This window comes from Scyliorhinus canicula, chromosome 2 (assembly GCF_902713615.1).
Source record: "Scyliorhinus canicula chromosome 2, sScyCan1.1, whole genome shotgun sequence".
Lineage (NCBI taxonomy): Eukaryota > Metazoa > Chordata > Chondrichthyes > Carcharhiniformes > Scyliorhinidae > Scyliorhinus > Scyliorhinus canicula.
Window position 1 is genome coordinate 129,623,592 of NC_052147.1, and position 14,817 is coordinate 129,638,408.

Sequence of the window (14,817 nt, forward strand, 5' to 3'; positions counted from 1 at the left end):
AGGCACACCTAAAAATGAGGTGTCAATCTCGTTAAGCTAAAACGCAGCAAAAGCATGTGATAGAAAGTGCTCAGCAATCCCACAACCAACGTATCAGATCTAAGATCTGCAGTCTTGTCACATCCAGCAGTGAACGATGGTGACCAATTAAACAACTAACTGAAGGAAGAGACTTCATAAATATCCCCATTCACTCGACGTGATGTCAAGAAGCAGCTGAAGGCACTGGATATTACAAAGGCTATGGGTCCTGACAATACTCCAGCCACAGTAATGTAGACTTGCGCTCCAGAATCGTTGCACCCATAGCCAGTACAGCTACAACACTGGCATCCATACAGCAATGAAAAAAATTGCCCAGGTATGTCCTGTACACAAGAAGCAGGACAAATCCAACTCAGCCAATTCTGTCCTATCAGTCTACTCTCCATCATCAGCAAAGTGATGAAAGGAAATGATCAGTGCTATGAAGTGGCACAACAGCACAATGGTTAGCACCGTTGCTTCACAGGGCCAAGGACCCGGGTTCGATTCCGGCTTGGGTCACTGTGTGGAGCCTGCACGTTATCCCCATGTCTGTGTGGGTTTCATCCGGGTACTCCGGTTTCCTCCCACATGTCCTGAAATATGTCTTAGGTGAATTGGACATTCTGAATTCTCCCTCAGTGTACCTGAACATGCGCCGGAGTATGGCAACTAGGTGGTTTTCACAGTAACTTCATTGCAGTGTTATTGTAAGCCTACTTGTGACACTAATAAAGCTTATTATAACCTGCTCACAGATGCTCAGTTTTAATTCTGCCAGGGTCACACAGCTCCTGTCCTCATTACAGCCTTGTTGAAACATGAACAAAATAGCTGAATGCCAGAGGTGAGGTGAGAGTGATTGCCCTTGACATCAAGGCAGCCTTTGACCGAGTATGGCATCAAGGAGCCCAGCTAAACTGAAGTCAATGGGAATCAGGGGCAAAACTCTCCGCTGATTGGAGTCATACCTGGCACAAAGGAAGATGGGTGTGTGGTTGGAGGTCAATCATCTCAACTCCAGGATATCACTGCAGGAGTTCCTCAGGGTAGCATCCTCAGCCCAACCGTCTTCAGCTGCTTCATAAATCACCTACTACCATGTAGAAGGACAAGAGCAGCTGATACCTGGGAACCCCACTATTTGACAAGAGAGAATCTAACCATCTCCAGGTACCTCTCGATACATCCTCGAACCCGCCCGCCCGCCTCCTCGTCTGCCAGCAGCCCCACCTCCAAGCGCCAAGAGGTCTCTCTCCTCCCCCAGCTCAAGGTCCACTCAGTACGGGGCGTGGTCAGAAATGGCTATCGCCGAATACTCAGCATTCTCCACCCTTGCAATCAGCGCCCTACTCATAATGAAAAAAATCAATCCAGGAATAGGCCTTATGCACATGGGAGAAGTATGAAAATTCCCTGGCCCTCGGCCTCGCAAACCTCCATGGATCCACCCCTCCCATCTGGTCCATAAACCCCCTCAACACCTTAGCCGCCGCTGGCCTCCAACCCGTCCTGGACCTGGATCGATCCAGTGGCGGATACAGCACCGTGTTGAAATCCCCCCCCCCCGCCTCCAAATCTGGAATCCGGCCCAACATGCGCCGCATGAAACCCGCATCGTCCCAATTCGGGGCGTATACATTGACCAGCACCACCCGCTCCCCCTGCAGCTTGCCATCACATACCTCCTGCCGCTGTCTGCCACCACATTCGACGCCTCAAACGACACCCTCTTCCCCACCAGGATCACCACCCCACAATTTTTTGTATCCAGCCCCGAATGAAACACTTGGCCTGCCCATCCCTTCCTCAATCTAACCTGATCCGCCACCTTCAGGTGCGTCTCCTGAAGCATGGCCATATCCACCTTCAGCCCCTTCAGGTGCGCAAACACGCGGGCCCGTTTGACTGGCCCATTCAGTCCCCTCACATTCCAGGTTATCAGCCGGATCAGGAGGCTACCTGCCCCCCTCCCCCATCGACTAGCCATTACCCTTCCTCAGTCCGCTACGTGCCCGCGCCCCCCGTTGAGCCCGTTCCCCATGGCGACAGACCCCCATCCCGACCCCTTCTACATGCCCCAGCTCCTTCTCAGCCATTCCAGCAGAAACCCGGTACCACTCCCCTATCCTCCCTCCCCCCCCCCAAAAAGCTAGGGCCCCCTAGCTGCGTAACCCCTTCCATTGTACTTCCGTAAGTCAGCCGACTCCTGCTGCTCCCGCCACCCCAGTGCAACACAACCCCCCCCCCCGTGCCGGCCCCGCCCACTGTTCCTCCAGCGCGGGAGAGAAGCACGCGCTCCCATCCTGAGCCCCGCCCCCCCCGACCCAACACGCGGGAAAAGACGGGCACATGACCCAACAGGACCTCGAATCACTCCCAAAGTCTCAACCAGTGAAAAAAAAGTGACAAAACGCCCAAGTAAACAGATAACAGTCCCAAAAAAGCGAAGAAGCAGAACAGCAAAAAGACATCATCAAATAGAACCGATAAAAGCGAAAGGATACCAAGGAGGACAAAGCCTCCGGGCTGTGTACACCGTTCCCCAGCCCCCAGTTCAAGTCCAGCTTCTCTGCCTGGACGAAAGCCCAGGCTTCCTCCGGAGAGTCAAAGTAGAGCTCGCGGTCTTTATAAGTGACCCAGAGGCGTGCCGGCTGTAGCAGGCCAAACTTGACCCCCTTCTTGTGGAGCACTGCCTTCGTCCGATTAAAACCAGCCCTTCTCTGTTTGTGAGGGTTTCGCCCCCACAACCCAAAGATGTGCAGTGTAGGTGGATTGGCCATGCTAAATTGCCCCTTAATTGGAAAAATGAATTGGGTACCCAATTCCCAAACAGCCCTTCTCTTTTGCCACCTCCGCACTCCAGTCCTGGTAGATCCTGACCTCCGCATTCTCCCACTTACTACTCCTCTCCTTCTTCGCCCATCTCAGCACACACTCACGGTCGACGAAGCGGAGAAAACGGACCAGCACCGGCCGAGGCGGCTCGTTTGGCTTGGGTTTCCTCAGCAGCACCCGATGGGCACCCTCCAGCTCCAAGTGTCCCTGGAACGACCCCGTGCCCATTAGCGAGTTCAGCATCATAGCCACGTAGGCCGCCAAATCTGAACCTTCCAGTCCCTCTGGGAGGCCTAGAATCCGCCGGTTCTTCCGACGGGCGCGGTTCTCCATCTCCTCCATCCTCGCTGACCACTTCTTGTGGAGCGCCTCGTGCGACTCCACCTTCACTGCCAGGCCCAGGAGTTAGTCCTCGCTCTCCGAGGCCTTTTGCCGAAGCTCTCGGATCTCCGCACCCTGAGCCGTCTGGGTCACCATGAGCTTGTCCAGGGAGGCCTTAGGCGGTTCCAGGATCTCTGCCTTCAGCTCCCTGAAGGAGCGCTGAAGGAGCGCTGAAGCAGCTCCTGCTGCCACGCTGCTGATTCCCCGCCCGCCACCATTTTGCCTTTCCCTGCTCCAAAGACCATTTTTTGACCGCTCCGCTCCTGGTCCAGGCCATCCACCGGTGGAGAATCTTAGAGGAGGTGTTCCCACACGGGGAAAAGTCCAACCAGTACCGCTGCGGGCCCTTAAAAGAGCCCAAAAGACCGAAAATAGCGGGAGCTACCGAACGTGCGGCTTAGCTCCGCATCACCGCAACCGGAAGTCCCTCAACATCAAATTCAACAACTTCAGATGATTAGCTCTACCACACCTCGACCTATTTGTTTTCATCCCATTTTGTTTTAACTGTCTTTTACCATTTCTTTCTCTCTTGTCTTTCTTTATATATATTTAACCCACCCCCCCGTCTCATCTTATCCACCTTTCCTTAGCCCTTCTCCCCTTTGCTTCCCCCTTCCCCACATCTACATCTGTCACAGTTTACCCTCTGATGTTAGTTTCTCTGCTGTTTGGCCTTTCACACGTTTTGTACTCTCTGGGGGCCGCCATGAGCACTCTTTCCCCATGATTTCTGTAGCTATTAGCACCCCTTTTCCCTGGGTTTCTTTGGCTATGACTCATCTTGCATTCTCACTCCACAGTGTAAATATTTCCCACATTCTGTGTCTTTTAGCTTTGACAAAGAATCATCTGGACTCGAAACGTTAGCTCTTTTCTCTCCCTACAGATGCCGCCAGACCTGCTGAGATTTTCCAGCATTTTGTCTTTGGATCCCGAGGGTTATCTATGACTAGAAGTCTGGACCAACCATGGTATGTGGCTACCAGAGCAGGTCAAAAGGCTGGGAATTCCGCAGAATAACTCACCTCATGACTCCCCAAAGCCTGTCCACCATCCAGATGAGTGCAGCCCCAACAATACTGAAGAAGCTCGGCACCATCCAAGTCAAAGCAGCCAACTTGATTTGCACCCTATCCACCACTTTCAACATTCACTTCTCCACCACCGACGCACAGTGGCAGCAGTGCGTACAATCGACAAGTTGCACTGCAGCAACATGCCAGGGCGACCCCATGTTCAGATGCATGGTGGCACAGTGGTTAGCATTGCTGCCTCACAGCGCCAGGGACCCGGGTTCAATTCATGCCTTGGGTGGCTATCTGTGAGGTGTTTGTATTTTTTCCCCCGTGTCTGCGTGGGTTTATGCCAGATTCTCCGGTTTCCTTCCACAGTCCGAAGATGGCAGGTTAGATAGATTGGCCATGCTAAATGACCCCTTAGTGTCCAAAGATGTGTCGGTTAGGTTAAGGAGTTATTTGGATAGGATGAGGAAGTGGACTTGAGTGGAGTGCTCTTTAGAAGATTGGTGCAGACTCAATGGACCAAATGACCTCCTTCTGCACTGAAGGAATTCTATGACGACCCCCATCACCTAGAAGTACAACAGCAGCAGGTGCATAGGAAAACACTACCTGCAAGATTCCCTCCAAGTCACACATTATCCTGACTTGGAACAACATCACTGTCCCTTCACTATCATTGGGTCAAAATTCTTGAATTTCCTTCCCAACAGATAGGGTGTTCCTATAGTATGTGGACTTCAACGGTTCAAGGCAGCAGCACACCACCACGTTTTTTTTTAATTTAGAGAACCCAATTTTTTTGTTCCCAATTAAGGGGGAATTTAGCGTGGCCAATCAACTTAATCTGCACATCTTTGGGATGTGGGGATGACCCACGCAGACATGGGGAGAATGTGCAAACTATACACGGACAGTGACCCTGGGCTGGGTTGCGAACCCGGGTCCTCAGCATCGTAGTCCCAATGCTAACCACTGTGCTACGGGCTGCCCCACCACCACCTTCTTTTAAGGCAATTAGGGATGAGCAATAAATGCTGGCCTGCCCAGCAACACCCACTTCCCATGAATGAATAAGAAAAAAAAAGGACGATGGCAATGGTACCTACTCCCCACAATCATCTTAGCCCAGTACCTGTGCCACTGGGTGAATTAATTTTGTCCTGAAATTAACCACTTATTACTCGTCCATCCACCCAAACATTACACCTTTATACAGTTTAGTGATGAATGGATGAAAATGTGGTCTTTGGAAGAAGCACATCACTTTAACAAGGATTATCTTGATCATTTAACTGCACTCAGCACAAAATCTGAAGCCCTCAACATCCCACTCTCCAAAGAAAGTACAGGAAAATGAAATGAGATCATGCTAACTATCCACTGTAAAAGAGTACGTGCCAAATACAAATGTTTGTTCATTAATCCCAAGAGAAGTGAATACATATTGACTTACCAATATTTCATCTTGCAACTTTAGTTCTGTAGCAGCCAGGACAGTGTCAACTGCTTCCTTTTCTTTCTCAAGTTGTTTCAGATTGTCTTTGAGGTCTTTATTCATTACCTCCCACTTGGCCAGCTCACCCTGCAATCTCTCAAGTTCTTCTTGGCTATTTATATCCTTCTGTTTTAAGGTCTGAAGCACGCCATTACGTTCCAGAATGTCGGAGCGCAAGGTCTGTATTTCGTCGTAATCTTTTTGGAATTGAGCGGTCTTGTCGAACAGTTCTTGTTCAAGCTCTGCTATTCTTGTTGATAAACATCCCATTTCTTCTAATTCCACCTGCCTTTGTTTCTCAATCATTTGTAACAGCATGTCTTTTTCAGTCTGGGCATCTTCTAATTCTTGGACACGTGATGAGAGAAGAGCTACATCAGCATCCCGTTGAGATATGTGAGTCCGCAGCAAACTGTTGTCCTCCTGAAGAGTGTTGTGCTGCAGGCGAAAAGATACCGATTCCTTCAGCTGCTGTTGCTGAACTTCCTGCAGGTTCTGAAGGTTAGTTTGCAAAGCATCGACCTTTTCTTGGAACTGTGCCTCTTTTTTATCCAAGAGTTGAAGAGAAACGTGTTTAGATACCATCATCATTGTCTGATCCTGAAGCCCTGTTGAACAGATATGATTAGCTTCTTTGTAGTCTCCAGCAGCCCTGTTGTCTATTTCAATACATGCCAGCTCCTGCTGCAGATTGTCATTCAGCCCCCGAGAAAGTGCTGCATTTTGTCTGGACTCTTTTTCCAAACCTAACATTTCAAGATCTTCCTGAGAATCACTGACTTCATGTCGATTTGGACCCAACAGAGATAGTTCTTGCTGCAATTTCTCTATAACCTCAATGAGATGGTCAATTTCTTCCTCTTTTGCCTGACGCAACCGATCTTGGTCAACTCTAAGTTGTTCTATTCGTGCTTTCAGGTCTTCAATTTCGCTGTTCTTCTCTTCAACAATCTGAAATAAAAATATTAACAAGACCTCAAAATTTGCTCAACACTAGTAAATCAACATTGGAGATTTTACTCTTTAATTCACGCAAATCATTATGATGCAAATTGCACTGGCAATGATTCCTTGAACACATCAGTTAATAGTGATTAACTCTTACCAACTTTTACAGATGCACCATAGAAAGCATCCTATCTGGCTGCATCACAGCCTCGTATGGTAACTGCTCTGCCCAAGACTGCAAGAAACTTCAGAGAGTCGTGAACACAGCCCAGTCCATCACACAAACCTGTCTACCATCAATTGACTCCATCTATAACTCACGCTGCCTGGGGAAAGCGGGCAGCATAATCAAAGATCCGTCCCACCCGGCTTACTCACTCTTCCAACATCTTCCATCGAGCAGGGGATACAAAAGTCTGAGAACACGCACAAACAGACTCAAAAACAGCTTCTTCCTCACTTATACCAGACTCCTATTCAACCCTCTTATGGACTGACCTCATCAACACTTCACCCCTGAATGCTTCACCCGATGCCGGTGTTATGTAGTTACATTGTGTTGCTCTATTATGGATTTTCTTTTATTTCCTTTTCATTTGTTGAGGTGCTCGTAGAAAAATACTTTTCACTGTAGCTCGGTACACGTGACAAAAAACAAGAAATCCAAATCTAGATCCATCTTTTTTTTTTCTTTTACTTGTTCCATTACTTCTCCCTTTTGCCTGCACCAACATTCATAGAACACAGAACAGTACAGCACAGAATAGGCCCTTCGGCCCCTGTTGTGGCGAGCCTTGTTCGAAACCAAGATCAAGCTATCCCACTCCCTGTCATTCTGGTGTGCTCCATGTGCCTATCCATCCAATACCGCTTGAAAGTTCCTAAAGTGTCCGACTCCACTATCACAGCAGGCAGTCCATTCCACACCCTAACCACTCTCTGAGTAAAGAACCTACCTCGGACATCCCTCCTATATCTCTCACCCTGAACCTTATAGTTATGCCCCCTTGTAACAGCTACATCCACCCGAAGAAATAGTCTCTGAACGTCCACTCTATCTATCCCCCTCATCATCATATAAACCTCAATTAAGTCGCCTCTCATCCTCCTCTGCTCCAAAGAGAAAAGCCCTAGCTCCCTCAACCTTTCCTCATAAGACCTATCCTGAAAACCGGGAAGCATCCTGATGAATCTCCTTTGCACCCTTTCCAATGCTTCCACATCCTTCCTATAATGAGGTGACCAGAACTGCACACAATACTCCAAATGTGGTCTCACCAGGGTTATGTACAGTTGCAGCATAACGCCGCAGCTCTTAAACTTAAGCCCCGTGTTAATAAACGCTAACACACTATAGACCTACTTCACGGCTCTATCCACTTGAGTGGCAACCTTCAGAGATCTGTGGACATGAACCCCAAGATCTCTCTGTTCCTCCACATTCTTCAGAACTCTGCCGTTGACCCTGTAATCCGCATTCAAATTTGTCCTACGAAAATGAATCACCTCTCACTTATCAGGGTTAAACTCCATCTGCCATTTTTCGGCCCAGCTCTGCATCCTGTCAATGTCTCTTTGCAGCCTACAACAGCCCTCCACTTCATCCACTACTCCACCAATCTTGGTGTCATCAGCAAATTTACTGACCCATCCTTCAGCCCCCTCCTCCAAGTCATTGATAAAAATCACAAATAGCAGAGGACCCAGCACTGATCCCTGTGGTACACCACTGGTAACTGGTCTCCAGTCTGAAAATTTTACATCCACCACCACCCTCTGTCTTCTATGTGATAGCCAGTTACCTATCCAATTGGCCAAATTTCCCTCTATCCCACACCTCCTTACTTTCTTCAGGAGCTGACCATGGGGAACCTTATCAAATGCCTTACTGAAATCCATGTATACGAAATCAACTGCTCTACCTTCATCTTCACACCTTGTAACCTCAAAGAATTCAATCCAATTTGTGAAGCAAGACTTACCCTTCACGAATCCATGTTGACTATCCCGGATTAAGCTGCATCTTTTCAAATGGACATAAATCCTATACTTCAGGACCTTTTCCATTAACTTACCGACCACCGAAGTAAGACTAACCGTCCTAGAATGACCAGGGTCATTCCTATTCCCTGTCTTGAAAACAGGAACAACATTCGCCACTCTCCAGTCCTCTGCACTATCCCCGTGGACAGTGAGGAGCCAAAGATCAAAGCCAGAGGCTCTGCAATCTCCCAAAGAATTCTAGGATATATTCCATCTGGCCTAGGGGACTTGTCGACCAAGGTTTTTCAAAATTGCTAATACATCCTTCCTCAGAACATCTAGACCCTCCAGCGTACCCACCTGTATCACACACTCATCCTCAAAAACATGGCCCCTCTCCTTGGTGAACACTGAAGAAAAGTATTCATTCAACGCCTTTCCTATCTCTTCTGACTCCATGCACAAGTTCCCACTACTGTCCCTGACCAGCCCTAACCTCACCCTGGTCATTCTTTTATTTCTCACATAAGAGGAAAAAGCCTTGGGTTTTCCTTGATCCGACCCGCCAAGGACTCCTCATGCCCCCTCCTAGCTCTCCCAAGCCCTTTTTTTTTAGCTCATTCCTTGCTACCTTGTAACCCTCAAGGGACCCAACTGAACCTTGTTTTCTCATCCTTACATACTCTTCCTTTTTCCTCTTGACAAGACATTAAACCTCTTTTGTGAACCATGGTTCTCTCACGCGGCCATTTCCTCCCTGCCTGACAGGGACATACCTATCAAGGACACGCAGTATTTGTTCCTTGAACAAGCTCCACTTTTCATTTGTGCCTTTCCCTGCCAGTTTCTGTTCCCATCTTATGCTCCCTAATTCTTGCCTAATCGCATCATAATTACCCCTCCCCCAATTATAAACCTTGCCCTGCCTTATGTGCTCTGTCCCTCTCCATTGCAATAGTAAAAGACACAGAATTGTGGTGACTATCTCCAAAGTGCTCTCCCACAAACAAATCTAACACTTGGCCCGGTTCATTACCCAGTACCAAATCCAATGTGGCCCCTCCTCTTGTTGGCCTATCCACATATTGTGTCAAGAAACCCTCCTGCACACACTGTACAAAAACAGCCCCATCCGAACTGTTCAACCTATAGAGGTTCCAATCAATATTTGGAAAGTTAAAGTCACCCATGACAACTATCCTAAGACCCCACACCTATCTATGATCTGTTTTCAATTTCTTCCTCCACATCTCTATTACTATTTGGGGGGCCTATAGAAAACTCCTAACAATGTGACCGCTCCTTTCCTATTTCTAACTTCAGCCCATATTACCTCAGTAGGTAGATCCCCGTCGAACTGCCTTTCTGCAGCCATTAAACTGTCCTTGATTAACAATGCAACTCCTCCACCTCTTTTCCCACCTTCCCTACTCTTACTGAAACATTTATACCCCGGAACTTCCAACAACCATTCCTGTCCCTGTTCTAACCATGTCTCCGTAATGCCCACAACACCGTAGTCGTAGTCCCAGGTACCAGTCCACGCTCCAAGTTCACCTACCTTATTCCGGATTCAACCCACCTTTCTGTCTACCGGTACACGACTGCGACCTTGATACCCTTCTCAGTACCTTACTACTCTCAACACTGGCTTCTGAACTACAACTCGTTTTCCCATCTCCCTGACAAATTAGTTTAAACCCCCCCCGCGAAGTGCTGTAGCAAGTTTCCCTCCCAGGGTATTGGTGTCCCACTGGTTCAGGTGCAAACCGTCCTGTCTGTACAGGTCCCACCTTCCCCAGAATGTGCTCCAATTATCCATTTAACTGAAACCTTCCCTCCTACACCATCCCTGCAGCCACGTGTTTATCTGCACTCTCTCCCTGTTCCTCAACTCGCTAGCATGTGGCATCGGCAACAAACCAGAGATGACAACATGGTTTGTCCTGGCTCTCAGCTTCCACCCTAGCTCCCCAAATTCCTGTTTTAAATCCCCGTCCCTTCTCTTACCTATGACGTTGGTACCGATGTGTAGCACGACTTGTGACTGTTCCCCCTCCCCCTTAAGGATTCTGAAAACACGGTCCTTTGGTCGTTTAAGCATCCCCGCCCTCCATCCAACCTCACACCTTCCCTTTTGTTTGTTTTTCCCCTAAAACCTTCTTACTGTCTTGGTATTATTTATAAATTTGCTTCATCTCCAACTTCTTCCAGTTCTGCCAGTACGTCACCCACCTGAAGAATTCTGCGTTGATCGCTATAAACGCTGTTTGCCCTGTTTAGTATTTCCAACATTTTCTGTTTCTAATTATAATAGGGTGCTTGTTTCTGTGTTACGTATAGACTTGCGGTTGTTATCAAAATAACTAACTAATCAAAACAATAATGAAGGAGAACTCACTAAAAGAAAACATTCAATTTGGTGAAAAGCATTTAGGGATATCCTCGGTCTATGGAATGTGCTGTATAAATCTTAAGTTTTGCTTCCAGGGAGAATATAGTTCATTAAAAGTTATGATCAATGTTGGGAAGATGGAAGTGTTCTGCACAAAATGGTTTTAACTTTGAGATCCATAGAGTAATTTACCCAAAAGAATTTGCACTAGCATTATGCTTCATAAAGTTTTTTTTATAAATGTTTTTATTGCTGTTTTTTATTTTAAACACTGTACAATAGACAAGGGTATGTGGATCAGGTACAATATCCAAGCACTTTCTATTGGCATTGGCCCAGCACTTCCTCTCCCCCCACTTTTTGTTGTTTTAGGATACTTTATTAGATCACATATTTTACAGTAGGTGGGTAGGTGACTGTCCTCTGCTTACATACATGCAGTTCTTACACCCTTTTTCCTTCCCCTTATGTCAATTGCTTCCTCCCCCACCCCTGGTCCCGCCTTTGGTGTTTCTTTGGGGTTCTGTTCTTTATAGCCTTGCTCTAGGTCCCCTACTATCCATTCTGGCCGTTCTCCAGCCTCCCCCTCCTCTCTCCCTGCACACCCCTGTCTCTGCTTCCTGGTCTCTTGTTGGCTCCCGTGTGCCCCCCATTCCCTCGTTCTACTGGCTGTTGGCTTCAAACAGGTCCTGGAACAAGTTGGTGAATTGCCATGTTTTGTGGAAGCCCTCCTCTGGCCTTCGGATGGTGAATTTGATTATCTCCAGTTGGAGAAACTCCGACAGGTCTGCCAGCCAGTCAGCAGATGTGGGTGGTGCTGATCGCCAGGATTCTTCGGTGAGCAATTGAGGAAGCAAAGGCAAGGCCTTCAGCCCCCATAAATAGTTTGGGCTGGTCTGATACCCCGAAGATTGCCACTCTTGGGCACTGCTCCACCCTCACCCCCACAATCTTGGACAATGCCTCAAAGAAAGCTGTCCAGAACCCGACAAGTCTGGGGCATGCCCAGAACATGCCCAGGCTTCCCTAGCACTGTTACATTTACCCTCCACCTCCGGGGTTTGGGTTCTTGTCAGCTGTGCTCTGTGCATACTTTCAGTTGCATGAGACTTAGCCTTGTGCAAGTGGAGGTGGAGTTGGCCCTGTTCAGTGCTTCGCTCCCGAGTACCCAACCTATTTCCATCTTTAGTTCTTCTTCCCATTTTTCCTCATGTTTCATCCAGTGGGGAGTGAGCCCTTTATAACAGTCGCCCTGTACAGGTCCCTCCCTCCAGACAGACAGACATCCTTAGGGATGTAGATCAGTATGGATCTGAACAGGATCGGAAACCTGGGCAGCACGTTCATCTTAGTTGTCTGCACCCTCGCTGCTAGGGAGAGATGTAGTGTGTACCATCTCCTTACGCTCTTTTTACTTCCTCCGCCAGACTGGTCACATTCCACTTGTGAAATGGTGTCCAGTTGTGGGCAATCTGGATCCTCAGACAGCGGAATGTACTCTGGGCTATTTTGTGCTTGATAAAGTTATTAACCGAGTAGTCCGACATAGTTTTCATGTTCAGTTCCATAACAGTGTTACCTTGTTGTCTAATGTGTTTTCCAATTCCTGTTGTAGTTTGAAAATTTGCTCCTTTAGTTCATCGATTTCCTGGTTCTTCTCCTGCAGCAAAGCCTGAGGCAGCTGCAATCTTGGCACTCTGTCGCTATCTACATCCATACCCAAACGCAGATGTAGACTGGCTACATCCTCCTGAAAAATAGAATGGTTGGGGAAATGGGAAAAATATATGAAGTATAAATTAGCATAAACTTTTGTCAGTGTTAAATAATAGTACTATAGAATGATATAGGGGCTTTTTACAGTAACTTCATACTTGTGATAATAAAAGGGTATTATTATTATTATATGGAAGTCATAGACAAATGGTTCAGTTCCCCTTATCCAGTGGGTCTTTCACAAGTATATTTAATGTATATCATATAATGATTCCAATAACCCGAGGCTCAATGCCGCATGAAAATGAAAAATGCTTATTGTCACGAGTAGGCTTCAATGAAGTTACTGTGAAAAGCCCCTAGTCGCCACATTCCGGCGCCTGTCCGGGGAGGCTGGTATGGGAATTGAACCATGCTGCTGGCCTGCTTGGTCTGCTTTAAAAGCCAGCGATTTAGCCCGGTGAGCTAAACCAGCCCCTGTGACATCAATGCCAATGAATTCACCTTCACTCGGATGTTCTCCTCGTGGAGCTTGTTGATAGTCATTGCTGATTGCTTTGTCTGGATCTCCAGCTGCATATTCAGCTGAAGCATCTCATCATTTCTATTCATTAGATTCTCCCGAAATTGATCGAGTTGTTCCTCAAGGCTTTGGATCTGGAAAATAAATTCCACAACGGGCCGATTTACAAACCAATTGAGCTTCCATGTTTACCCGAACCAGAGTACATTATTTTAAATTCTTCATACAATGTATCCATTCTATTATTCTCCTGAAGAAAGAATTTATATCGCATCTGGAAACTGTCACAACTGAAGGAAAGCAAGAACTGACAATCATATAGTACATTTCACCTCCCGAGGGCCTAATGGTGTCACACCGAACAGGTTACTTGATGATGTAACCAGTGTGTTTGCTGGCTAGTGTTTGCTGGCTATCAAGTGACGCGCTAAGTGGGGAATTGGGGTTTTGGAGGGGAGCCGGGATGGGAGAGCAAGTGCGTCTACTGAACCTTAAGGGGCTGGGGAAAAGTTAAAAGACGGCTTCTAATGGACTGACACCCGTCCCCCTACTCTCCACCTAGGCCTAAAGACAAATATATTTGGGATTACCCACCACCAGAGAAATTGTAGAAAAGTTATGGTGCAGAAAGAGGTCATTCAACCCATTGTATCCAACCAAAAACAAAGAGAAAAATAAAATTAGCCGCTCATTTCAATCCCACTTTCCAGCACCTGGTCCATAGCCTTGCAGGTTACAGCACTTTAGATCCAGATACCTTTTAAAGGAGTTGAGTGTTTCAGACTCAACCACCAATTCTGGCAGGGAATTTCAGACACCCACACTCTGGGTGAAAATGTTGTTCCTCATGTCCCCTCTAATCCTTTTATCTTGGATCTATACCTCTGGTACTTGACCCCTCAGCTACCCTTGTCTACCCTATCAATGCCCCTCAATTTTTTACACTTTAATTAGGTCACCCCCTTAGTCTCCTCTCTTCATTTTTAAAAATATAATTTTAGAGTAGCCGATTATTTATTTTTTCCAATTAAGGGACAATTTAGCGTGGGCAATCGACCTAGCCCGCACATCTTTGGGTTGTGGGGGTAAAACTCACACAGACATGGGGAGAATGTGCAAACTCCACATGGACAGTGTCCCAGGGCCAGGATTCGAACCCGGATCCTCAGCACCGCAGTCCCAGTGCTAATCTCTACGCCACATGCTGCCCTCACCTCCTCTCTTCTAAGAAAAACCCTAGCCTATTCAACCTCTCATAATTTCCAAGTCTTGGCAACATTCTTGTAAATGTTCTCTGCACTCTCTCCAAAGCAATAATGTCCTTCCTATGATGTGGCGACCAGAACTGTGCACAAAACCTCAGCAATGGCCTAACTGCCGTATTATTCAGTTTTGGAATTACATCCCTGCTTTTGTATTCAATACATCGGAAATACAAAGGAAAATATTCCATACGCTTTTGTGGCCAGCTTGTCCATCTTGCCACCTC

General features: G+C 47.3%; 1 protein-coding gene across 5 annotated transcripts in view; it reads right to left on the reverse strand.

The window, feature by feature from the left end:
- pcnt (pericentrin) overlaps positions 1-14,817 on the reverse strand; it is a 352,612-nt gene that overhangs the window by 97,190 nt on the left and 240,605 nt on the right. For all 5 annotated transcript variants that reach the window (XM_038786588.1, XM_038786581.1, XM_038786572.1 and 2 more), the window contains 3 exons: positions 13,310-13,462; positions 12,669-12,839; positions 5,722-6,714 (listed from right to left, as the gene is read on the reverse strand). In XM_038786588.1, coding sequence (XP_038642516.1) covers positions 5,722-6,714; positions 12,669-12,839; positions 13,310-13,462 — 1,317 coding nt within the window. The remainder of the gene's footprint in view (positions 1-5,721; positions 6,715-12,668; positions 12,840-13,309; positions 13,463-14,817) is intronic.